The sequence below is a fragment of the Aythya ferina genome (genome assembly GCF_964211825.1).
Source record: "Aythya ferina genome assembly, chromosome: 17".
In the NCBI taxonomy this organism is placed as follows: Eukaryota; Metazoa; Chordata; class Aves; order Anseriformes; family Anatidae; genus Aythya; species Aythya ferina.
Genome location: NC_140316.1, coordinates 9,285,080 through 9,311,081, shown reverse-complemented (window position 1 = coordinate 9,311,081; position 26,002 = coordinate 9,285,080). Strand labels below are relative to the sequence as shown.

Below are 26,002 nucleotides of genomic sequence, written 5' to 3'. Positions count from 1 at the left end.
TTAAAAAAAAGAAAAAAAAATCTTATCCAAATAGTGAACTATTTACAATTTCAGCCTAGCCAGCGGTGGTGGAAGCAGAAGGATCAGGGTGGGGAGCACGGGGGGAGCGGGGCTCTTGTTGCACCTCTGCTGGAAATCCACTGGTGAGAGGAGCGAGGCTGGGGGGGAAAGGGCTGCCTGGTGGCGGTGATGCTTCAAGGAGAGGATGAAGCCAGTGGGGCCAGAGTGGCTCCAAAAGGCCAAAGGGAATGTGGTGCTCCTGTGCCCCGGCCCCAAAGAGCCTGTCTGGGGAGCAGGGAGCTGCAGGGTGGCACCTGGGGGGCTCACCTGGGGGCTTGCTTGTTCCAGCTCCAGTCCATGGCCAAGCAGCTGAGACTGGAGAGAGTCAGAGTGGGATGGGGGAATAGGGGAAAAGGGAGCTCACCACAGGGCTGGAGCTTTGAGCAGTTGTGGGACCTGCAGGAGCCAGGCCCCGGAGGCTCAGCAGCCCCACCAGCAGCTTTTCCCGTAGAGACACATCCCAGGGAAGGCTGGAAGATGAGAAACCTTCACCTCACACAGCTTTCACTTTTTTTTTTTCTTTTCATTTCCCGGTGTCCCAATGAGGTGTGTGTAAAGCCTGTAAAGCCATCCACCAGCTCCCCCCAGCCCTGCAAACCCCAGGGGCCTGATCCCCCCCCCCTCCCTGCCTCTATTTCAGTGCCCAGACGCAGGCACAGCCCGGGTGATTGTGGTGGGACATGGTGGGGCCGAGCCTGGTCAGAGAGAGACGTGTTGCTGTTATTTTTTTTTCCTCCTTACTATTTCTAATCCCTCACCATGCTGTTTTGGACCTGGGCAGGTTACTTTACAAAGTTTTTCAGGCCGTGCTTTCCGTAAAATTCAGCCAGCAGTTGGAGGAAGAGCTGTGGCGCAGGGAAGGCCGAGAGCTGTTGCAGTGCCCCCCCTCCCCGTTCCCCCGCAGCAGTTTATGTAGTCCAAGTATATAGACTCGCTCCCTCAGGGACCCACTTCATTATGCCTGCGGCCTGCAGTGCCACTCTGGGATGGAGCTGTGTCAACACCGGCCCCCATTTTCCGACACCTTTTGCTGGGATGGGGAAGGGCCTACGAAAGCGAGGGGGGGGAGAGTTTCCCTCGGAATAAGCGTGTAATCACCGCTCGCCAGCCGCCCCCCGCGCTCGAGAGTGTATTTACTGCAAACCTGCCAAAGTAAACGAGCCCCAGTGAGTTTTATTTCGGATAAACACAGCTCAGCCACGGCGGCGTGTCGCCTTCCCAGGGCTGGAGACGGAGCAGAGGCTGCGGCACCGTGGGGGGGGAAAGGGAGGGAGGAGGTGGGTGAATCCTGCAGGGTGCGGGGCAGCGAGGAGGCAGGGTGCTTGGGACGTGCGGTGGGATAAGAAGAGGCCGAGATTAGGGTGTGAGCCCCCCCATGGAGTGGTGTCAGGGCAGCGTTGGCCTTGCTCACCGTGCAGCAGGGCCTGTTGCCGTCCAGTGTCAGCACAGGGGCTGTGCAGGGTTAGGGTTAGGTTTTGGTGCTGGAGCAGGGATTTGTGGTGTACCCCAGCTCCCAAATTCCCCCTCGCCCCCCCTGGTCTCACCCACCCCCACAGCCTCCCCGTGCACACGCACACGGGCCTCGCAGCACGCACACCAGCCCTCCACGCACGCACGCACGCCTCGGAGCTGTTCCCGCAGGCTTGGGAGAGGACGTGTGGGCTCGGAAGCCTTTCTTTTCCTCTTGCCTTCTTCCTCCAGCTGGCTCTTCAGGCCACCGGGAGAGAGCCAGAGCCTCTCTCCTCCCACACCTCGAGCACACACGCGCGGGGCAGGCTCGCTGCACGCCCCGCTCTCTCGTGCAAACTCTCAAAGTTGCTTAGGAGGGCGAAATCTGAGCGAGCGGGGCTCTCCCAGCCGCTCGGCAGCCAGACCCAGGGCCCGGCCAGCTCTGCTTTCCCTCCGGCCTGGGTTGAACCGGGGAAAAAAAGCAGCGAGGAGCCGGCGAAGGAGGCAGCCGGGAGCGGAGGCTGGCGGGGGCCTCCCCCCCGGGCCGGCCTTTGGCTCTTTGCGCTCCGAGATTAGAGAGCCAAAGGCCTGGCCGCTCTCCGGGGAGACAGCGGGGACCTTTCATGCCTCTTTGAAGAGCCAAGATAGTGTCGGCCTTGGTGCAGCCCGGCCGGGAGACGCGGGGGAGCCGGCTATCTCCGCGTGCTATCACCCGGCCTCCCCCCGCCACCAGCCCCATTCCCACCTCCACCGGGCTCCCGGCCCTTCGCCATCGGCCGCTCTGATCTCTTCTTTTTTCTTTTTTTTTTTTCTTTTCTTTTTTTTTTTCCTTACCCTCTTTCCTCCCCTTTGCTATTCATTTCTGCGGGCCTCCTTATTTATTTATTTCTGCGCCTCGCTTATTTATTTATTTCTGGCGAAGAGGCGGCTAACAAGTAGCTGGAAGCACTGGCCAATATTTAACTAAGATGGCTGGCCATCAGGTCCCTTTTGTTTGCTTGCAAATTAATCATCCAGCGCACAGTCGGCGCCAGGGTAGATTTATCACACACAGGAGGGGGAATGAGGCGGCCGAAGGGAGACAAAGACTGTTCGCACCTTCCCGCTTTTGATCTTAGATTAGTGCAGCCTCCCTTCATAATACGAGTCTCCAGGGGGCTTCGTCGGGGAGGTCACTCGGAACTGGCGGAAGTTTGCACGCCATTAGCCAGACGCTGAAATTGGGAATCATAAGCGGCAAACATTTTTATTTTTATTTTATTTTTTTTCCTCCGAGGCCGACGCGCGGGTGGGTGCGGAGCAAGCGGCGCAAGGTGCGGGGCGGGTTGCGGAGGGCAGCGACGGCTCCGGCCACCGCCGCGGCCCCGGGGGTGCGCACCGGGCCGGCGGCCGCGGGGCTCGGGGCTCGGCGGCGCTGGCAGCGGCTGCGCTTCTCCTGCCAGAGCCGGGGAGACCCTCCTGCTCCCCGCGACGGCCCGAAGGCCCGGCTGGGGAGAAGCGCGGCGATGTTCTCCGAGCCGCCCGGCCTTCGCTGTGGGCTCCGTTACGGGGAAGGTGTCGGGGTTGCGGCTGGAGGCAGGAGCCGGAGTCTCGGTTGGGAGCAAGGGGGGCTGGAGGGGCTCGGTCCCTTCGATGAGAGTTCGCCGAGCGCTGCGCGGGCAGCCAGGCTCCCGGTTTCTTGAAACACATCAGTCCCACCCCCCCCGCCCTTGTCTTTTCTTTTTTTTTTTTTCCTTTTTTTTTTTTTTTTTTTCTTCCCGTTTTCTTTGAATGCATTACTCCCGCTTCCTTTCCTCCCTCCTCCTCTTTTCTCCATCCACCCCCACCCCCGGCCAAAGGGGAGATATTTTGGTGAATGCAAAGCGATCCTAGACGCTGGTTACTACAGGGACTTCACCAAGCTGGCGCCAAGCGCTCTTAGCCATGTGCGTCAAAAATGCAATGCTAGAAGAGCTAATCACTTTAGAGGTTCCGCTCCCATCTGCGCGCCGTCAGCGCCGAGCCCCCGCGGCCCCGCTCCGCCGCTCCCCTCCCAGAGGATTCTCTGCCCCTCGTTAAAGCAAGGAGGGGGGAGCCACCAGGGCCCCCCCAACCCCGGTTGTGGCGGGGGTGATTCGGTGCCGGGACATCCCGTCCGACCCACGCGTGCCCTGCGCGCCCCCTGCGCCACGGACACCCCCCTCCCCGACGCGCACACCCACGCCGCAAGCGCGCACCCACGGACACGCAGCAGCTTTCGGGTGGGGTGTGGAGAGGAAGGGGGGGCACAATCTGACACTCACAACCCCCATCTCTCTGCCCTGCGCTGTCACCCCCCCCCCCGGGAACATGTCTCCAAAAAAAACAAAAAAACTTCCCAGGCGCATCCTGGCCTGGAGCTTCACTCTCCGTGGGGCCGAGCCGGGCGGGGACCCACGCGTGATGGTTTTCCCGCAGGGAAGCGGCTCCCAACGGGCCGGGGCCAGGAGGGGGCCGGGGCCGGGCCCCCCCCGTCGGGCCGGGCGCAGGGAAAGCCGCACTTCCCGTCTCCTCCCCGCACACCTCATGGAAGAGGAGGGGTGTGGGAGCGTAACCCTCTCGGCGCCGGTGGCAGCCGAGCCGCCGCACTCCTCCCCACCGCCAAGAAAAGGGAGAAAATAATTAAAAATTAAAATAATAATAAATATTAAAACAAAAAAAAAATCATGGTTTTCTTTTTACCCTTCCCCCCCCCTCCCCGGAGCCTTTACCGGCAGCGGAGCCGGGGCTGAGCGGAGCCGGGCGGCCCCTGCCTGGCTGCAGCCGCCCACGACAACAACAGCGGGCTTTGGGGAGAGCAAAGTGCCCGAGCCCAGCCCCGGGGGGTGCTTCCCGTATCAAAAAAAGCAACTTTTTTCCAATTATTTATTTTGGGGGGGGGCACCGCTGAGCGGCGGCGGGGTGGCACGGGGGGTTGCGGACACGTTCCCTTCAATCCAACCCCCAAAAATCCTCTCTCCACGGGTGCTGGCAGAGCTGCGGTGGGGGCACCCGGGGCCGGACCCCCACCCCCCTTTCCCCAATGTGCCCCCCACCCCTCCTCGCCCTTTTCCTCCCGCTCGCCGCAGCGGTGGAAGCTCCTACCGGGGGGGGGCCGCCGAGCGGCGGTGCCCAGCTCGCCGGGGCCGGCCGAGGGGGTGGGGGGGGGGGGGGAGCGAGGCGGCCCCGAGCACCCCCCCTAGAGGCGGCTCCCGGCTCGCCTGCTCCCCTCCCCTCCGTGCTCATGTTGACATATTCACACGGCACGGAGTACTAGTGATGCTTTGCTGCAGCGTTACAGTTTCCGACACCTTCTTTTTATAACTCGGCTCTGTCCCCCTTCCACTCGACCTGTCAAAACCACGCCTATGGAGCCACACAATTGGTCCGAAAGCGTCAAAGAGCCAATCAAGGAGGCTCCAGCTCCCTTGTAACCCACAACACATCCATACAATCTGGTGCACGCAGAGCACAGACTCACAGGGAATTCTCAGAGCTGAGAGGCTCCTTCTCTCTCTCTCTCTCCCTCTCTCTCTCTCTCTCTCCCCCCCTTTCTCTTTCTCTCTTTCTCCCCCCCTTCCCCCTTTCTCCTCCTTTCTCTCTCTTTCCCTCTCTCTTTCTCCCTCTCTCTTTTTGCTGGAGCGGAGACAAGAGTATAATTCTTCCCGATTTCCTTTTTTTTTTTTTTTAAAGAGAAAGGGAAAAAAAAAAAGGAGGAGGAGGGTGAAAGAAAGAAGAGATCCTGATGGAAATCAGGGCACTCTGACCAGCTCCTGCTCGGAGAGGGGGGAAGGCGAGGCGGAAACGAGATTTTCCTCCAAGTTTTTGCTGCTGCCGCTGCCTGAAGGTTGCCGAGGAGCCGTCCTCGGTCGCCGAGGGGGGGTGGGTTTGTTTGCTTCTTTCTGCTCTCCCTCCCTTGCCAGCCTCTGCTCTGCAGCCTGACCGTACGGAGGAAAGGTGGAGGGGTGGGGGGGAGGGGGGGGGCACAGCCAGCCACCCAAAAAGAAAAGCCAGCTTGGAGCCGTCACCCTCCGCAACGAAAGAAGAGAGGGGGGACTGAGAGCACGAGAAAAAAGAAGAAGAAGAAAAAAAAGGATCTCGGCTTGTCCAGCCCTTCTGCGGCAACAGGAGCAGCCTGCGAGCCCGGTGGATTTTTTTTTTTTCCCTTCTTCGGCGTTTCTTTTCGAGCGCAAGGACTTCCACTCAGGAAAAAAAAACAAAACAAAAAAACAAAACAAAACAAAACAAAAAAACTGGCAGAGACAGAACAAAAAAAGAGCACGACTAATAATGAACAATCCTGTTAATCCGCTGTCCCGAGGGCTGGGGATGTGCCCCGGCTCGGGAAGTTGTAGGCTGTAGAAGTTCTGCCTCTCCCCCATGTACTGTGCTGTCTAGAGCTTGTTTCCCCCACCCTATTTTTTTTTATTTTTATTTTTTTGGTGCTTTATCGCTGTTATTGTTATTATCTTAATTTTTCTTCTTCATGATGTGCTGTTAGAACCCACTCCAGGACTACTCCAGCAGTAGGAAGACCGAGGAGTGGAGTGGATGAATATACCGATGAGAGATCCAGTAATCCCTGGGACAAGCATGGCTTATCATCCTTTTTTACCTCACCGGGCACCGGACTTTGCCATGAGCGCTGTGCTGGGACATCAGCCCCCCTTCTTCCCCGCTCTGGCTTTGCCTCCCAACGGGGCGGCCGCCCTCTCCCTGCCGGGGGCTCTGGCTAAACCCATCATGGATCAGTTAGTGGGGGCCGCAGAGACTGGGATCCCCTTTTCTTCCCTGGGCCACCAGGCAGCAGCCCATCTGAGGCCTTTAAAAACTCTGGAGCCAGAAGAAGAGGTGGAAGACGACCCCAAAGTGCATCTGGAGGCCAAAGAGCTTTGGGAACAATTCCATAAAAGAGGCACGGAGATGGTGATCACCAAATCGGGAAGGTAGGTCCGAGTCGGGGGCTTCGTGCTGCTTTTCTTTCCCTCTCCCCCACCCCTCGGTCTCTGCACCCTGGCAGCCTGCTCAAGAGCAAGGCTCTTTCTCCGGCGCTGCTTTTTGGAGCTCGGTTCCTCTGAAATTAGGAAAAGTTGTAGGCAGCTGAGGTGCTCAGCCTGTCCCCGGGCACCACCCTGCAGGGAAAGGCTGAACTGCTGAACCACACGACCCGTCCCCTCGGTCAGTGGGTGCGTGTGCAGGGGGCGAGGGGGGCTCTTCATGGTTCAGCAGCTTAATACTTTCTGGTAGCAGGAGGAAAATAATTTGGGGCTGGAAAAGGCGCCGGCCTGATCGCAGCCTAACTGCTTGGAGTTTTTCTTCCTGAAGACAGAGAGAGGGGAAATATAGCAAAAATTATATCTATATATTTGCAGTGGCGTATCTCTGCGGGTGAGGTGGTAGCTGCAGGAGGGCTGAGATATTCAGTTTATCAGTTGCTTCGCTTGTGCCTCTGTCTCTGCAGCGATACAGGCATGCATTTGTGCTGACTAATTACATGTGGAAATGCACAAAAAGCTGACAAAAACAGCCGGCGCTCCCGCATGGGCTGCAGAGGGGCTGCTTGAGCTGCAGGGAAAGGTTTTGCAGCTCCTGCAGGAGCGTGCTGTGTGTCTCTGTATTTATATAACCTTCACGTGTGAATGAATGAACATACACGGCGCGTACACGCTCTGCATTTCTGCATTTTATAGGTTTACACGTCTGAAACCCCTCTCTATATTCGCTACTAATTGACATCTGTGCTCTTTTACAACTCTACCTATTGATGTGATGACACGTAGCGAGAAAACCCTTCGCACTCGGCTGTTTTTCTAACACGCACCCCTAGAAAGGTAGCAAACAATTCGCGTGTAATTTGCCAGAAGAATTACTCGAGGAAGCCACTCCTGAAAAGTCTTCCTAGGTCGCCCTTAGCAGCCCTGCAGGAGCTTCACCTCCTCGCAGTGCACCACTTGCAGGGTACAGGCTCAGGGAAAAAAAAATACACATCAGCAGGGGGAAAAAAAATCCCCCGGCCCATTTTACTGCCTTTCCTAAGTTTTCTCTGTTAATTGTGGTCAAAAGTTTTGCGCGAAAAGCCTCGGCGAGTGCTAGGTGCTCTTACATGTTGCAAAGTCATGTGTTTCCTTTTAAGTTGCGATTGCTGAATGCCAACCACTCGATATAATAAACAGCAAATTTGTGGTATCCTGTTGCAGTTTCGAGCTGGACTTAGGAGCAGAGGGGAGCGTGCTTTGCAGAGAGCCCTCTGCACAAATATCAGGCGCTGGGACCTTGCAGCCTTGCGGGAGCCACGGCAGCTCCCCCACCGTGGGGTTTTCTCCTCCTTTGTTGATTAAAAAAAAAAAAAAATCCCCTCTCCGCTCTTTATAGATGGAGCGGGTTATGGAAGCGAGGAGTATTTTTAATCGGAGCGTGTTCTCTTCCTATTTCTTTGTTCAGCAGGCAAAATAATAAGAATAATGAGAGATCTGAGAGACCCAAATTAGGCTTTGCTGTTTAGGAATGGAAGAGGGTAGGTGCCTGCTGACTTCCAGGGAATACGCCCCGCTCCCCTCCGCCTCTTATCCGAGGGACGATTTTTTCCTGGAACTTTTAAAGCGTTTGAAAAATCTTTTTGCTGGGGGCGGGGGGAAAACCTTCATGTTGTGTTAATGGGGGGGGAGTTTTCTGCTTCTGAGTGAGCTTTTGGTAGACGTGCTACCAAGCTCCAGGAGCTTACTTAAACGCTGTAATTATTTTATTTTTTTTCTTTTTTCGTCTTGTCTTTATCTTCCCTCTCCCCTTCTCTGCCCTTAGGAGAATGTTTCCTCCATTTAAAGTGAGATGCACTGGACTGGATAAAAAGGCCAAGTACATTTTATTGATGGATATTGTGGCGGCTGATGATTGTAGGTACAAATTCCATAATTCCCGGTGGATGGTAGCCGGCAAAGCTGACCCTGAAATGCCAAAGAGAATGTACATCCACCCGGACAGCCCGGCCACCGGAGAACAATGGATGTCCAAAGTCGTCACCTTTCACAAGCTGAAGCTCACTAACAATATCTCTGACAAGCACGGATTTGTGAGTGCCTTTTCCCCCTTCCTTAGCCCCCTCTCCCCTCCGCTGCTCGTGTCGCGGGGGCTCCCCGGGCCCTGTCCCCAGCCCTGTCCCCGCAGCGCAGCCGCCCGGCCCGGAGCTTTCCCAGGCGTTTGAACTCGGGCGGAATAAATGGGTGGAAAATGAGGAATAAATAGCCCTCTCCACGCTCGCGGCTGACGTGCGTGTGTCCGGTTTCTAATATTCCTTGATTTTTTTCTCTTGCCGAGGTCAGGATTAAACAATCGAGTTTATTCTGTAACCTCTCCAAAGCCCAATCCGTGCCATTCAGTATTAACTTGAGAGGTATATTTCCAGCGTAGTGCAACTCGATATTTCTCGGAGCTGTGTTGACTTTATAAATATATATATATATATATATAATATTTTTTTAATAAAGACGGTCACACTTTTTAGGCATAGGAAAACGATATGCATGTGTGTAGAAAGGGCTTAAAGGCCCAAGTACGCAAACATTTAAATATATATTAATCTGGATAATGTAAAGCAAGCCGGAGTGAAAATAAACAGGAACCAAAATCAGAGGTCAAGTTGCCCATTCATGTCTATCCACTCCTTTACATTTACTGGGTGTGCAGAGATAAAACGCTGCCCCTAAGAGTGAAATCAAACAAACGTGCTGATAAGTGCTCTGGCGATCCTTGCCGTTTCTTTCTGTTCCTGGGAAAGCCTCTGTCTCGGAGCCGGGGGTGCTGGTGGTGGCCGCGGTCGGGGGATCTCTAATGTGCTGAAGATTGCATTTGCTGCCTGTGATTTGATTAGACGATACATTTTTGCCTCTCGCAGAAGGCCTTAAGTGGATTGGGGCGAGCAATTAGACCTAGCCAAGGCTCTCGTGTTGTTGTTGCTATTGTAGCTGATGCTGCTTTTTTTTTTTTTTTTTTTTTTCTTTCCCTATTACGATTATTTTATTTTATTTCATTTCACTTCACGTTGAAATCACGAGACATTTTGTCCAGAGCCCGGACGAGCTTCCCCCCTCCCCCGGCTCTCCGCTCGTAGGGAAATCACTGCAGGGCTTTCCCCAGTCCCCGTAGCGCTGCCGGGCGGCCGGTCTCCCCCCGCCGAGCTGGAGCTGTCAGTGCTTTTTGCTGGATGCTGGAGGCGGCTGCGTGGTGCCCGGAGAGATGCTCTCGGCGGGGAGGAGGCAGCGGAGGGGAGGCGAGCAGAGGGAGAGGAGCGGAGGCTGGAGGGGAGGGGGGGAGAAAATCGAGGCGGGGGTGCTGCCCGCTCTGACTGTGTCGTTCCCCCCCCTCCTCGCCCTCTGCTGCCCCGCTCCAGACCATCCTAAACTCCATGCACAAGTACCAGCCCCGGTTCCACATCGTCAGAGCGAACGATATCCTCAAGCTGCCCTACAGCACGTTCAGGACCTACGTTTTCCCGGAGACCGAATTCATCGCAGTGACCGCATACCAGAATGATAAGGTAAGGAGATTAAGAAAGGATTTGTTTTACGTGTTTTGGCTTTTAAGAGAGCTTTTACTCTGCAGTGTTCCCTTCAAAATCACGAAGCCCATCCCGCTCCTCTCCCCCCCTGACTCGGTTCCCCCCCAAGCCCCTGGGTGGGGGGGCCGGGGGCTCTGCTAACCTTTGCTCCAGCCGCCCCCGGGCAGGGCATGGAGCTGGGGGGGGTCGAGGGTCGGGGGGGGGAGCAGGGGGGGCTTCTTTCGGGAAGAAAAGGGGGCAGGATGGGGTGGAGATCGCTGCTTTCAGTGTGGATTTAATCTAAGACGCATCAGAAAAAGAATCGGATCCGTGTGTCGAAAGACAGAGGGGGGAGAGCAGCGTGGCTGGAGATTTTGTAATTCTTCCTGGCCTTTGTGCTGTTTTAGCTCCTTTAACAGCAATTGGCAATAAGGCTGGAGCGCACGTCTGGTTCCTATTATTATTATATTATGATTTTTTTTTGTATCCTGCAGTGTTTTATTATTTTTTGTGGTGCAGAAATATGCTCTGATCAGAGAGGGGTATCTCGCTTGAATTTAGCTGCAAGGTCTAAAAGAGCCAGTGTGAGAAAGTTTGCAGCGCTGCAGACGCTGCGTTCCCATTTCTGCGGGTTTATTGTCGCTCGCAACGAAGGTGGTATATTTGGGAGACTGGCAAATGGCGAATTTACGATAATTAAGTCAAGTGGAAGGAAGCGAAAGAGCCAAGAAGGGCCTTTTATTTTTCTGCCTATAAATTTGAACTTTGAGTGCGTGTGCGCCAAGGGCAGGGGCTCTGGATGCGCAGCGCCCGGCCGCGGCAGCCTCCTCCGCGGCTCAAAATCAGGGGTCGAGAGGGGGGGGCCGAGCCCTTGGCTCCCAAAATCTTGGGACTACAAGGCTCGGGCTGCTTTGCCCTGCGGCCGCGGCCGGCCGTTGGCGAGGAAACGGAAAGCAAAACGCGCGCCCAGGGAGTTAGACTTTGCTTTGGGATTACCGGCGGGGCTACGCGCCCCGCTCTGGCCTCGCGGCCGGCCAGAAGGCAGCGTGTTTGTCCCATTGCCATGAAATCGGGCCGAAAGCCGGGACCGCCCTGCCGCTTTCCAGCCGTGCTTTCTCCCCGCTGCCTCCTGCCCACACCGAGGGGGGGGGATCGGGGAGGTCCCGAGGGAGCTGCGCCGCCCGGGGACCCAGCGCAGGGCTCAGCCAGCCCGCGGGGGTCCCGCTGCCCCTCTCCAGTCGGGGGTCACGGTGCTTCGGGCATCCCCGGCCCCACCGCATCCTTTCAGTGGGGAGAGCCCCCCTCCGCCTCCCTGTGATCCCCCGCCCTTCCCTCCTCCGGCCGCGGGGGCAGGGAGAAGCGGCCGTTCCCAGCCCCAGTCCGAATCCCGAGGAAAACCCCGAGCCCACTCCAAAAAACGCAGCCACTCTCCCCTCCCTCCCACCCCCCAAATCAAGTCGCTCCTGGCACCCCCAGCGCCCCAACACACACACAGACGCGGGGCATAATGCGATTATATAAAGTATTTTATTATAGCAAGGGGGTGGGCATGATTCCTTTGCGGTTTAATTATGGCATTTAAAGAGTTTAAGCGCGGGCATAACTCGCATGGATCGCATTGCACGGCTAAATTCATTCCGATGCGGTGGCAGCAACACGGGGCTCTTTCATTGCCACCACCGCCGGGGTCACCGGCCAGCCCCCGAGCCGGCTGGGGAAAACGCCGGAATCCACCCCAAAAGCAGCCCCCGCTGCCCCCTGCCCCATGCCCGGGGGTGCTGCTCCTGTTTGCGCTGCGGGATCCGGGGAGAAGGGGTTGGGTCGCTCGTTGTTCTACGAAATCTCATTTCTGCCCCAACAACCCTCCGCTTTTTTTTTTTTTTCTTTATTTTTTCTCCCTCCCTGTAGATCACTCAATTAAAAATTGACAACAACCCCTTTGCCAAAGGTTTTCGGGACACCGGGAATGGAAGGAGGGAAAAAAGGTGAGTCTGGAGAGATTATATATGGGCACCTCGTTTGCTTTTCGTGTGCAAAGCTCCGAACATGACCAGAGGTCAAAATCACCTCGCGTTTCCTCCAAACCACACTTCCCCCCGCCAAAATTAATAAGGATCTCGTCGTTAATAACACAAAACTGATTGCATGTGAATTCTTGCGTGCTTCCCACGTTTACTTTTTACGTCGCACGGGATGGCTGGCGAAAGCCATGTCGGCAGATTAGGGGAAAGACGGCGAATATCCCCCAAAAAGAAGTTCCTCTTTTAGGCAGATATTTTACACCAGAACAATTTCTATCCGGGACAGGGAAACGGGGCAAAGTGAGGGCAGAGCTGATCGCTGCTTGAGTCTCCCCATGCATTTTCCCGGGGACTGCTGAAAAGTGTGGACGAGAAGCACATAAATAAACTGTTTTGACAGGGGTGTCCCGCGAATATGGAAGTAATTAATGATAGAGAATTTTTTATTTTTCAAAAAGCCACGGGACAGTTTCTGTCAAGGTAGACGGATGGACAGCACTAGTTTTAATGCGGCTCGAAAATTTTATTTTTTTTAATATTGGATAAAATAGAGAAAGGGATATTACTTTTCTTTGATGGGGACTAAGTCTTCGTTTTGTTTAGTTAGAGGAGACACGATATTTTAGCCATTTGCACTTGGTTTTAGATAATGAATAAATGGGTCAGTTCCTTTTTATTTATTTATTTTTTGAAAGGAAAAAAAAAGAAAAGGGAAATGTGATGTAAAACAAGAGGCCTTTCTCTGTGCCCAGGACTGAACCCAGCACGCACACACACACACACACGCCAGCTCCTCTTGTCCGTCAGCGTGAAAATAAAGCCAAGGCTGGAGCCACAGGACGGAAACGATTTCTAATTTCTCTCTAAATATAAATAGATTTTACTCCGGGTTAATTGTTGGTGAAAAGATTACATAAAGTGCCTAGCAAAATAACCGCTTCCTCGCCATCTTAGCGACCATTAGGACCGCTCATAGCTCTGCAACATCCTCGCATTTAAAAGCTGATCCCCAGGGAACGGTGCCCTGGCTCCCCGAGCCCCCCCATCTCCCCCCTTTTTCTTGAACATCTGCCCTCGGCCCGGCCCGCTGCTAACAGCTCCCGGGCGGCCTCCTCCTGGAGGCACCGAGCCGGGCACCGGCCTCCGCGGTGGAGGCCCCCGGGGATGGTTTGGAGACCCCCGGGGATGGATTTGGAGGCGCCGGGAGGGGTGTGTGGGGGGGCGGCCGGGCGTAGCCCCCGCCGCTCGCCCAGCGGCTCCGTGTGGCCGGCAGGAAGCAGCTGACCCTGCAGTCCATGCGGGTCTACGACGAGCGGCAGAAGAAGGAAAACGCCACCTCGGACGAGTCGTCCAACGAGCAGACGGCCTTCAAGTGCTTCGCGCAGTCCTCCTGCCCCGCCGTGCCCGCCGTCGGTACCTCCAGCCTCAAAGGTGAGAGCGGCCTCCGAGAGCAGCCAGCCAGCCTGCCTCCCTGCCTCCTGGCCTGCCTGCTCGCTCCTGGCTGCTCGCAGGGTTCTCTTCTCCCAGCCTTTTATCTCTTTTTCCACTTCTTTATCTCTTCTCCTACTCCTTTTTCTCTTTTCTGTATCCTTTTTCTCTTCTCCCACTCCCTTCTCCAACTTCTCTCTCTTTTCTCCCACTTTCTTCTCCCACTCCTCTCTCTTCTCCCACTCCCTTTTCTCCACTCCTCTCCCTCTTCTCCTTTTTTTTTTTTTTTTCTTCCTTTCCTTCTCTCTTTCCCTCATCCCCTCTTTCCTTATCTCCCCTCACACTTCCTTTCCTTCCCTCTCTCTCTCCCTCTCTCCCTGTCCCCCCTGCCCCTTCCCTCTCCCCCCGGCCCCTCTCCTCCTCTCGTCCCCCCCCTCCGCGGCTCAGAAAGGAGCCAGCTCCGAGTCAAGGGAGCAAAGACAGACCACGGGGCAAAAGTTCAGAACTGGAGTCACTCCATTAATATTCCTCTCCGATTCTGTTATTAGAGGAAGGATCTTTCCCCTGGATACGGTCCCGAACTTTGTTATAGAAAAGTCCCCCCTCGCTTTCTCTCCGTACGGGGTTGGAAGCTGTCTGCAGCTCTTTCACATGTATTAATCCATCCAGGGACGGGGGGGGAGGTGGGGTGGGGGGGGGGGGAAGCGCAGAGGGAGGAGGAAACAACCTCTTTTTGTTGTTGCTTTACTCGTTTGTTTAAAGTCCTGCCGAGCCGAGGGGAGGGGAGCTGGGAGGGGACCCGAAAAGCAAACCAGAGCTTCGCACCTGGGGCGCTGAAATTAGGAGATGAAGTGCAGAGGAATCCAGCGAAGCCGTGCACGCTTCGAGGAGGAGGAGGAGGAGAAAGGGGGGGTCCGCAGCGAGATGGGGGCCTGGGGGGGTGGGATTTCAAACTTCGAAGCCCGTCGAAAGGGCTGAAAAGTCTGGAAAAGGGCACAAAATCCCGACGGAGACCAGGCCCCCGGGGGGGGGAGCGGAGCCGCTGGGGGGGGCTCGCCTGGACGGTGGGAGCCGGGGAGGGGGCCGGTGGTTATTCACTAAAAAACAGCTATTTGGGGCTGAATTTCGGGCTGGCCAGGAGGTGTCTGTGCCCCCCTCTCCCGGCCCCGGGGCTGGGGGGGCAGGTTAGGGACGTGCTGCTCCGGATCCCAGCCCCTTTGTGTTGCAGATCTGTGCCCCAGCGAGGGAGACAGCGATGCGGACAGCAAAGACGACCCCTTGCTGGAAGCGAGCGAGTCGGGCAAAATCAGCACGACCACGGCCCCCACCCCAGCGCCCGCCAGCTCCGCCGCGGCCGCGGGGGGAGACGACCCCCGGGAGAAGGGGGGCAGTCCCCCTAAAAGCCACTTCTTCCCCAGCGACTCTGCGGCGAGCCGGAGCCGAGAGAGGACGGAGAAAGCCCCCCCTGACTCTCGCCACAGCCCGGCCACCATCTCGTCCAGCACCCGGGGGGGGCTGAGCGGCGAGGAGCTGAAAAGCCCCCTTCGGGACGGCCCTAAAGGAGACGAGCCCCGGCTGCTGGGCAAAGAGCCCTTCGCCCCCCTGACGGTGCAAACCGACAGCACGGCTCACCTGAGCCAGGGACATTTGCAAAACCTCGGCTTCCCCCCCGGCCTGGCCGGCCAGCAGTTCTTCAACCCGCTGGGGAACGGGCACCCGCTGCTGCTGCACCCGGGGCAGTTCGCCATGGGGGGGGCTTTCTCCGGCATGGCCGCGGGCATGGGCCCCCTGCTCGCCACCGTCTCGGGGGCTTCTGCCGGCGTTTCGGGGCTGGACAACACGGTGATGGCCACGGCAGCGGCTCAAGGACTTTCGGGAGCATCTGCTCTGCCCTTCCACCTGCAGCAGCACGTCCTGGCCTCGCAGGTACGCCCCGACGAGGCTGCTCCTGAGCAGGGGGCAAAGAGGAGCAGGGCGCAAAGAGGAGCAGGGTGCAAAAAAGCAGGGCTTTTTTTTTTTTTTTTTTTGGGGTGGGGTAGGAGGGCTGGGAAAGTTTTGTGGTGTGTATGGGGGGTTTGGCTCAGGTATTTAAGTCCCCCCTGTCAGGTCTTGGTGGCTTCCCCGGGGCAGTCCCGGTGCGGAGTGGAGCCGTCGGGGGGACATGAGGGAAGGATGCCCAGCCCCCGGGCTGCCCTGTGGGGCTGGAGGGGACAAGGAGGAGTGTGGGGGGGCTTTACCTGCAGCTTAGCCTGGGGGGCAGCTGGTGTCAGTGCTCCTTTGTGTATGTGCGTTCGAGTTGGGGGGGAGGGGGCGCACACTGCTAACACTTTTCTCCCCTCTCACTTTTCTCCTTTCTCTCCCCCTTCCTCCCACCCCCATCACCCCCCCGCAGGGCCTGGCCATGTCTCCCTTCGGCAGCCTCTTCCCCTACCCCTACACCTACATGGCCGCGGCGGCGGCAGCCTCCAGCGCAGCCTCCAGCTCTGTGCACCGGCACCCCTTCCTCAACGCCGTGCGGCCCCGGCTGCGCTACAGCCCCTACCCGCTGCCCGTGCCCCTGCCCGATGGCAGCAGCCTCCTCACCACCGCCCTGCCCGGCCTCGCCTCTGCCTCCGGGGAGGCCAAAGCGGCCGGCTTGGCCTCCAGCCCCGGCGCCGGGCCTCTGGACTCCGCCTCGGACCTCACCAGCCGCTCGTCCACCCTCTCGTCCGGCTCCGTCTCCCTCTCCCCCAAGCTGGGGGCCGACAAGGAGGCTGCCACCAGCGAACTGCAAAACATCCAGCGCCTGGTCAGCGGCCTCGACCCCAAGCAGGACAGATCCCGCAGCGGCTCCCCGTAGCCGCCAGCTCATTTCAAATCACTCTCGCAGTGCACTTTGTTCGACAGAAACCACAGCCTCCGTCCCGCGAAATCTTTTTAACCCCCCCCCTTTTTTTTTTATTATTATTTTATTTTTTTTTTATTAATATAAAATCCCCCGGCGTTGCGTGCGCGTTTATCGGCAAAAAAAAAAAAAAAAAAAAAAAAAAAAAAAGGTATCCGGGGGGGCGAGGTGGGAGGGCTGGGATGAGGCAGCGCTGGGCTGGAGGCTGCCAGCATCGAGGCTGGCCGGGCCAGGTCTCCGGCAAGGCTGGGGGGGGCCTCCCGCCAGCCTTTTCTTCACTGTGTAAAAAAAAGAAAGAAAAAAAAAAGTACCGACACCTAAAAACGAAATAAAGAGAAAAAAAAAAAAAAACACCAAACAAACTTATGAATAAAAATTAAATAAGAGAAGTGATTTTTTTTTTTTTCCGAAAAAAAAAACTGTATAAGTAACTCGCATATCGGTTCAACAGTTGTTTCCTGGACGGGTTGTGAACGATAACCCTCTTCGTCTATATTAAGGGAAGCTGTGTGTTTAAAATATTATTGTGATGTCTGAGAGCCAGCTGATGGCTTTTTTTGCATGTTCCATAGTAGTCTGCTTTTCTGGGGGGGGTATTTTTTTATTTCGGTGGGGTTTTGTTGTTTATTTCTAATGCTCGTTTCAAATCCCAGGGAAAAATAATAATAATAATAATAAAAACAAAAATAAGACCCTCTTCCCTCTACCTTAAACGTCCTCCCTGTAGCAACAACAATAAGAAGTGTAGTTGGAAAGAAAAAAAAAGTGAATTTATTTTATCTAAAAACCTCTGTAGCTTGACTGTAGGTTTATCACAGCTTTCCCTCTTTAATTGTATATGCAATAACAAGGTTTAAACATACTGAGAAGAAGAAAAAAGCGGACACTATTATTAAAACAAAGTATTTATGTAATTATTTGATAACTCTTGTAAATACGTGGAATATGAATACTCGAAATTAAACTTTAATTTATTGACATTGTACATATCTCTGTAAATATGACTGCAGCTGTCTTTTTTTTTTTTCTTCTTCTGTTTTTATTTGTAGTCGTTTTCATTTCAAGTTCGTAATTCCTTTAAGCATCTACCCCGACCCACACAGAACAACCGAGAGGAGAAATGCCTCCATTCGGAGTGCTCACATTTTAAATTGGAGCTCCCCACAGAAAACCTGACCTCGTCCTTTTCTAAAGGAGCCGATTGCAAACGGAGAAGAAGAAACAAACAAAAATAATCAAAGACCTTGAAAAAAAATAATTAAAAGAAAATGAAAACCCAACGTGCCACGGTAGCTTTTAATCCTCGATTTCTTCAGTGTTAAAAGTGCTACTTTCCGTTTAAAATTTCAACCACAAAAAGAAACAAAAAAAGTTCTATACTTTAATACATGACAACAGGCTTCTCCAGTAGCTTGAGAGAAAAAGATGAAGATTCTAGGATTTTTCTTTGCTTTGTATTATTTTTTCCCATTTCCTTGGTGTGTCCAAAAAAAGAAAAAAAAAAAAGAAAAAAAAAAAAAGAAAAAAGGAAAGAAAATAGTACCACGATGGAGTTTTACTACTGTGCTTATTGTTGTCTTTGTTTGAGTGAGTGCATATTTTCTTGGCTTGAAAGTCAGGTGCTCAGAGCTGGTTCAAAGAAAAAAAAATGAAGGTATATTTTGTGTTATATAAATGTTGAGATTTTTTTTTTCTCCTGTATTTTTTCCCCCCTTTTAAAAGTCACTGAAGTTTCAATAAATTTTTATTGAAATGTCTTGGGCGTACTGTGAAATGCCTTCACCCCAACCTTCCCGAAAGTGCCTGCGAGGCAGGAGGGGGGGCCGCCAGGTCCGTCTCCCCCCGCCTGCCTGGCTCCTCCACCCCATCCCCTCCCCAATATTCAGCTTTTTTCTCGGGGAAGGAGCTGGTAGGAACCAGTCGGCTCGGGCTCGGGTGCTTTGGGTTGCGGCTGGGAAGTGCAGGTTTTAAGCAAGCTGTTTAATGCACCTTTTGCGTCTTCCTCCCTCTCTCTTTTCAAGCAGATCCAGAGGCTACTAAGTCACCTCTTTTAATGGAACGATATTAAGTGGCATTTGAAAAGTTAATGAGAATGGCTCAGCTATGCTTTTATCTGTCATAAATTAATAAAGCAAAAGTGAAGAATCGGAGAATAGATCGGTTAAAATTTAATGCGCAGCCCTCCTCAAAAGTTTCCAGGTAGAGTGCTCGAGAGGTGATGGTGTTACTGGGCTCGTCCCTCCCGCCCGGGCAGAGCACCGAGCACCTCTTCCCACTGACCCCATGGACACGCGTGTTTTTTTTTTCCACCCCTTCTTGCTCTTGGGCTGATGCTGGGTGGGAACGGACCCGATCGCATCCTTTAGCGGGACGTGGATATTCCTCCTGCTCGCAGACATCTTCCCCCCTTCAACAGTTAGCGGCCCATGTATTGGAAAGCGATTCATCCTCCGCCAGTAATAAATATTATAAGGATGTGCTTCCAGCCCGTATCCTGTTTGATGCTCTGCCTGCCCTTCGGCCCGTGGCCTCCGGCTCCTGCTCCAGCGAGATAAAGGGGGCCGGTGGGTGAAAGTGCCGGCGCAGCGCTGCTTTCCCCTTTTTAGGGCGCTGCTTTCCCCTCTTTAGAGCATTACTTTCCCCTTTTTAGAGCAGCCCCCGCCGGGTCTGGCCGTGCCAGGGGGCTCCCGACTGCGTCCCCCCGGCCGGCCTCCACTTTCGGGCCTCGCTCGTTTTCGGGGGGAATCTCCCGAAAGTGAGGACATCGCCTTTCACCTCCACCGGGCTTGCTGCGAGAGGCTCCGAGGGGCTGCGACAATCTCTGGGGAGGGTCCTGGGGGGGGGGACACCCGAGCGCTGCCCCCTGCCCGAGCCCCGGCGCCCCGCAGGGTTGGGCAGAGATTTTTGGGGGGATGCTGCCCATCGCCTCCATCCCCGGAGTGACCCCCCCTGCACACCGACCCCTTTTCCCTGCTGGTTTCAGCCCTTTCACGGGTCGGGGGGGCCCTTCCCATTTCAGCCTGAGGGGGTGGGGGGTATTTAAACGCCGGGGCATGCAGCCCGCCAGGTTGCCGGGGGGGAAGGTTTGGGCTGAGCAGGATTTGTATTCCCCACCCCTCCCGCCCGCCTCCCCCCCCCGCCTTGGATGGCCCAAGGTGAGGGCTGCTGGAAATGTCACGTTAAGCTGATGTTCCTCGGAGGGTGTGTGGGGGGGTGTTTGTGGAGGGGGGTGCTGGCGTCGGGGCTGGCAAGAGCGAAGCAAAACAAAACAAAACAAAAAATCAAACCTCCAAAATAAGAAAAAAAATAAAGGATCAGGCAGCGGCTGCGGGCTTCGGGCCGCATCCCCACGCAGCAGGATCTTGTTTGCCATTCGGGGGGGGGGGGAACAGAGCGGCGCTGCCCCCCCGTCGGGGCGGTGAAGCCACCCCACAGCCTCCAGGCTCAACTTTCTCCTCTCCGCTGAGCCCTGGCCTTGGAGCCGGCGCAGGGGCACCTCTCGGTGCCATAGGACCCCCCCCCCCCAGGTCGGTGCCACTTACTTGGGGTCAGGAACATCTATTTTTTTTTTCACTCCCTAGGTGCTTGCCCCCCGAAAATTCCTGCAAAGGGAGGGCGGTTAAGGTGCTGGGGGGAGAATTTCCTATCAGGAGATGAAATTCACTGCGGATCCAGAGCCCCCCCGCCGGCCCAGGGATCAGGTAGCCGCTTTTTGCAGGGCACTCTTGGTTTTTAGGTGCTGGGGGCTCAGCCTGCTGGATTCCCCCCCTCCCTTCCACGGGCCTAACGCTGACCTCCCCCTCCCCATGCCCTAGCAAGAAATCCGTGTACCGCAGGTGTAACTCTGCCTTGCAAATGGCTTTATCTCCTGTGTATCTTATTTGTATATAGTAACGTTAATGAGTAACTCTTGTGGCGCTTGTGGATGGAGGTAAACAGCGAGCAATCTCTCTGGATTATCCTGTCTATTACTCACCTGGCGCCTGTCTTGATATCCTCAATGGTTTTATGGCTGATGCAGGCGACCCGGCGCTGGGTGGGGGGGGGGCGGGAGGCGGCGGGGGGGTCCGGCGGGGCGGCGGCGCCACCTCTCGGGCACTGCGGGCAGAGCGGGGCGGCCCCCGGGGGGGCACAGGGCTTAGGGCGGAGGGGGGGCACCCAGAGAGATGGGGGGGCTCCTAGAAGGGGAAAAACGGGGGGATGGGGGGGAGAAACACAGGTGCCCACCCCATTCCCCGGGGGGGCGGAGCTCGCTGATGGCTTTCCTGGGAGCGGAGCTGGGTTTCACCCCGGGGAGCTTTGGCCGCCGGTGCAAAGTCTCTGGGAAAGCGGGGAGGGGGGGGCACGGGGGGGCAGGGGACGGGGACACGACCCAAAGGGGTTGGTGCTGCCCGGGGAGGGGCACAGGAGCCACCTCTACGGAGCCCGACGGTGCGGCCGCTCCGCCGCCGTCCTGCCTGGCCCAAGCTCCGCTATTAGTTAATTATTGATTGATTACAAGTGCAAATTTATTTCTCTTCCCTCTGTCCTCCCCCCCCCCCCCCCCACGGCCCTTCCCTCGCCTCCCGGCCGCGGTGCACGGCGCGCTCCGGCCCCCTCGCTCTTGCCCTCTGCAAACACCGGGAGGGAGGCAGGGAGGCGGGTTGTTGGTTTTGGCCTCGACAGCTTCCAGGAATATGAAATATTGAAGCCCTTCGGTCGATCCCCTGTACCCTGGCCGCCCTTTTTTTTTTTTTTTTTTTTTTTTGGCCTTTCATGTCCTGCCTGGGGGGGTCCCGTGGCGGACGGCGCTCCCCCCTCTCGCCCCCCGCCGTCGTGCGGGCTCGCAGCACGCCAGGCCTCGCAGATCAAAGCGGCTCCTCCGTCCTCCGCACGAGGGGAAGAGAAAAATGTTTTTCCTTCTTTTCAACGATTGTTCGTAAAAAAAAAAAAAAAAAAAAAAAAGTCTTGGAAGCGGGGACCAGAGCCCGCCTCCGCCCTTGCCTCGGGCTGCGGGGTTGCACCGGGAAGCGCATTTGGGAAGGCAGAGAGAGGGCTCGGGAGAAGGGAAGGAGGAAAAAAAATTAACAAGAGGGGAAAATAAGGGGAAAAAAAAAAAAAAAAAGAGTTGCTTAAAATCGAGCAGCCGTGTGCGTGTGAAGCGCACCCGAGCCGGGGGGGGCTTGCGTGTCTCGGGTGGGAGCTCACCGACGGCCGCCCCGTGGGGTGCGGGGCTGGGGGGACCCCCGCAGCTGGGTTTTTACTCCGGGGCTCGGGGTGCCCGTGGGAGAGGCTGCAAGAAGCTCTCAGCTTCGCTCCCGAGCGGCCCTGGCTGCCGAGGGACGGACGGATGGACAGACAGACGGGCTGTTTGCTGTCCCGGGGAGGGGAAGATGCTCTTATGGGGCGATTGCTTATTGGGGAGCTGCTGCTTTGCCACCAAGAACCGGGCACCCTGGGGGCACCAGGGCCACGACGGATTCGTGCTGCAGGCGCCGCGACGGCGGGGTTGAGGCGAACCGGAGCGGGGAAATCCGAATTTCCCCTCTCCGGCGTCTTGCCAGAAGCCCCCCCGAGCCTCCTTCCATCCCGCACACGGCAGCAGCCCCGCAGAGGGACATTCCAGCCCGTGGCGCTGGGGGCTGGCATCGCCTTATCTCCCTGACCCGCCGACCTCTCCCTGCAGCCAGACCCTTTTCCATCTCCCGAGCTTTTAAAGAGCGCCCCTTTACACCTGAAGCCTTTTGACTCCGGGCACAGAGAAAAGCCAACAGCTCGTAGGGAGGCAGCTCTGGAGGATGATGCATGCTTTGGGGGGTTTTGTTGTTGTTGTTTTTTGTTTTTTTTTTTTTTTTTCCAGACCCAAACTTCCCACGTGCTTCTCCCAAACCCCGCATTATTCGGGAACAATTAAGGCGTGTAAAAACACGGCGAGGCGAAGCCCTCAGCCTGAAGTGGCCGTTCAAGGCACTTTTGCAACTCGTGGCTCCAGCTCCTCGCCACGCCGCGGGGGTCAGAGAGGGCCCCCCCGGCACCACCGCTCCTCCCCGGCGAGCTCAGCCCACAACCGCTGGGCAAGGCACCACCTTCGACTTTTCCCATTCCTAGCAATTATTTTTCACGATTTCAGGATTTTGGAGAAAAGGTTAATTTTTTATTTTTCAGCTCTCGGCCGAAAAAGAGATTGCCGCATCTAACCGCGGCCGTAATTCCTGCTGAAGCTCACGGTGTTCTCACTACATTTAGCTTCCATCACTCCCCCAGATAAAGCCCTTTCCAGCGAAAGACCCTATTCAACACATTAAAAAAAAAAAAAAAAAAAAAAAAAACAGCAACAAACAAACGATCGCGAGCGGGTTGGGCTGTGCCGAGCCCCGCCGGGCTCCAACGCAGCCGGGGAGTGCCCGACCCCAGGGGCACCCGGACCCCCCCTCGGGGGCAGCCCCCCTCTTTTCTCCTTTCCGAAGTTTATTTCTTTGCAAGCCGCCAAAGCACCGCTGGCAAATAAAGTAAAATAAAATTATCGGTGAAATTAGCCCGAGAGAAAAAAATAATAAAAATAAACAGTGGTGCGTTTTCCCTTCGACCTGCTCCATCCAGGGAAACCCGGGGGGGCCCCCACCGCTTCGGCTTGAGGGGTCGGGGAAATTACGGAGCTTTTCTTGGGGAAGAGGTGCAGGAGAAGGAGGGAGCTGGAAGCTTTTGTACAAAACGTGGAGCCACGTTTCTGTTCGCTCCCGGGGAAGGGGCTCGGAGCGGCCCCGGCCCTGCAGCCCCCGCATCCCCCCCGCTGCTGCTCGCTCGCCCCCGGAGCTGCGGCATCGCCACCGCTTCTGGCCGGGGCTCGTTCCCTTCTGCCGCGCAGCCTCGCCTAGCCGCTCGGGCATTGCTTTCCGACGGGTTTCTTTAAAAAATATTAGTTTTAAGCTCTTCCTCGTTGTCAATTCGGGCCCTTTCCCGCGGATTTTGAAAGGCTTTTTTTCAAATTCGCCTGCTCTCTCGAACCCTACTCTAGCCGGCTTCCATTTCTCCCAAGCTTGAGCTAAAAAACGAAGAGAAAGAGAGGAAAAAATAAAAATAAAAAGAACAACAACAAGCAAACAAACATGAACCCACCCCAAACCTTACATATAGATGTAAGGCAGGTCAGGAGGCTCCCCCGCTTCGCTTGCTGCAGTGGATGGGGGCAGGGGCTACCCCTAGGAAAAGTGAAAAGCTTGTTTTAATGGGCGGTCATTGCTAAATCTCACCTTAGGGCCAAAACGACTCGCGACCCATTGCCCTCCTTACGATGTATTTATTTGTCTCAGTGGCACCAGCCGTCAGTCATTAGGGGGGGGTTAACCCGAGAGCCGCACGACGGTGCTGGCGGTGGTCTTGTGGCTCTTTGGTTTGTTTTAAATATGATTTCTCAACAGGAACCCGGCCAGAGGCGAATAACTGACCAGTCCCGGCAGGGTGAAACACGGGGGACACGCGTGGGAGCACAGCCAGCGACGAGGACCCCCCCCCAGAATAACGCGGCGGTTCACTATTATTATTATTATTTTTTTTTCTGGATAAAATGGGCTTTGCTTTGCACCCCGAAGGGTTTGCTCCTGGAAAAAGCTGCGTCTCGGGCCAGTAGACACTTTGTTGAGTGAACCTGGTGATTTTTGCCTTTTTTTTTTTTTTTTTTTTTTTTTAAGCAATTACGAAGGGGAAAAATAAATATAAAGAAACCCAACTGCAGGAACAGGACCGCCGTGAGCAGGACGAGCTGCCCCGGAGCGAAGCATGGAGGGAACCGGCGGGGGGCACCCGGGCAGCCCCCCTGGGGGTGGGTTGTGCTGCTCCCAGCCTGGGGCACAGCTCCGGAGCGGCTCCGTGGCTTTATGTGACTTGATTTAGCTGTAGCTCTCCCTGGACGGAAGGCGTCCATAAAGCGCTGCCTGTATTTCAAATATTTCCGTAGTTCAAATAAATATCCACGTTTGTATATAAAGATTTTGGGAAGAGATGGGGGCTGTGCACGCCTTTATTTCGCTTTGATGGAGACGTGCACGCTACGAGACACCGGGCACCGCGTGTCCCGGCCCCGGCAGCCCGCACACGAGCCCTGCCGGCGCCAGCTCCTCCGGAGGCTGCTGCGCACCCCGGCTCGGCACCTCCCGGCCGAGCACCGCCGTGCCCCCAGCCCAGGACCGGGGGGGGGGCTCAGTCCGCCGGGTTCAGCATCCATGCCTCGCTCAGAGTCGCGTTATCGCATGTCCTGGGGGAATTCATCCCCGCCGGCCACTTGCGAGCATCAGTTCGCCGAGCAGTCCCGGGCTCCCCCTCTGTGGCGCCCACCCCTGACCCCCCCCCCCCTCGGCTCTATAGGGCCGGGACCCCCTTGTGGGGAGCGGAGATCCCTGGGGGCCCCCCTGGCTCCGCGCAGCCCTCTTAGAGCCGGCTGTCTGGTTCGGTCCGTCTGCCAAATCTTTAATCGGGGAAAGATAAAAAGTATTATTTTAGGGTGCTAAATTATAAATTTAGGAGTCCTCGGCATCCCGCGGCTCCAAATTTCTGCTGCCGGGAGGAGGGATGGGCGGCGTGAGAGCCTCATTCCCAGCTCCCTGCTGACTCCGGGCACAGAGCAAGGAGTGGGGGAAGCTCCATCCCTGCCCCACGCCTCGTCCCCAATTCCCCAAATCCCCAAATGCTGGGGCATCGAGGCAGCGGCAGGAGCCGAGCACAAAGCGGAGCGGAGCCGGTGGCCGGGGCCGCTGTGCCCGGAGCCGCGCCGGGGCCGGAGCCGCCGCTCTCCCGCTCCTGGAGCGCCACCTGGTGGGGGCAGCCCCGCAGCACGGCCGCGAAGCTCCCCGAGGGGAGATGAAAAAGTGGAAAAGGTGTTTTTTTTTTTTTGTTTTTTTTTTTTTTTTTTTTTTGAGCTTGAGGAAGAAGAGCCTCATCTGGAAAGCCTCCGTGCCCGGCTTCCTTCTGTGCTCTTGTAATCGTGTGTGTTTGTGGGGGCTGAGAATGTGTGCAAGGAGCCCATCAGCACTGATGTGACGGCTCCTGGTGAACTCAGTGAACTCCAAATGAGCATCCCAGTGCTGGGCATCCCCACGGAAGTGGCACCAGACCCGGCATTTTGGTAGAAAACCTCCCAGAGCTTTGCAGGTGTGAGTGGTTGTGCTGTGAGGGCAGGCAGGGCTCTAGAAAGTAGCCATCTCCCTGCCCTGGATTGCACAGCACAAGGCCTCCTTTGCTTCGTCTCCTTGCATTTCTGCCTCCCGCCCTCACATATCCCCAGTCATGCACATACTGAGCTATTTTGCCTCATTGTTGTCATGTTTTTTCTTGTGCTAGCCTTGCCTTTTGCTCACTTGTACACACATTCAAACACGTACGCACGGAAAACATCTTTTTACATTCTGTTTCATAGTTTGATTCATATTCTTCCTGCCTTACACTTTTTGCTCTCTCTTACACACGCATGCAGCTGTTCTTCATAAGCAGTTTGTCTTATTATAACCTTATTTATGTTTTCTGCCTCCTCCCTCATTACAAAACTATTCTGCACCAGAAACTGCCATTTCGCATGAAACACTTCTCTCCGGGTGAGAGATCAACTTGCTTTGGTGGAACTGGGGGCACTAAAATGTGAGAACAAGGATGTAAAAGCAGGAA

At 55.8% G+C, this 26,002-nt stretch overlaps 1 protein-coding gene and 1 long non-coding RNA gene across 3 annotated transcripts; both read left to right on the top strand.

Moving 5' to 3' along the window:
• Positions 1-5,205: 5,205 nt before the first annotated feature.
• On the top strand, positions 5,206-18,126 carry TBX3 (T-box transcription factor 3). 2 transcript variants are annotated; one of them, XM_084539083.1, is made up of 8 exons: positions 5,206-5,388; positions 6,008-6,452; positions 8,305-8,572; positions 9,890-10,036; positions 11,945-12,021; positions 13,331-13,488; positions 14,714-15,411; positions 15,878-18,126. In XM_084539083.1, the coding sequence occupies exons 2-8, from the start codon at positions 6,058-6,060 to the stop codon at positions 16,322-16,324; spliced, it is 2,190 nt and encodes a 729-aa protein (XP_084395209.1). In that variant the 5' UTR covers positions 5,206-5,388; positions 6,008-6,057; the 3' UTR covers positions 16,325-18,126. The 2 variants fall into 2 exon arrangements, with proteins under 2 accessions (XP_084395209.1, XP_084395210.1); XM_084539084.1 differs by lacking the exons at positions 5,206-5,388; positions 6,008-6,452 and adding an exon at positions 7,608-8,020.
• Positions 18,127-21,148: 3,022 nt separating this feature from the next.
• Positions 21,149-24,332, top strand: LOC311420572. The gene is made up of 2 exons (XR_014684373.1): positions 21,149-21,260; positions 23,767-24,332. It is a non-coding gene; the product is annotated as an uncharacterized lncRNA (long non-coding RNA).
• The last annotated feature ends 1,670 nt before the right edge of the window (positions 24,333-26,002 follow it).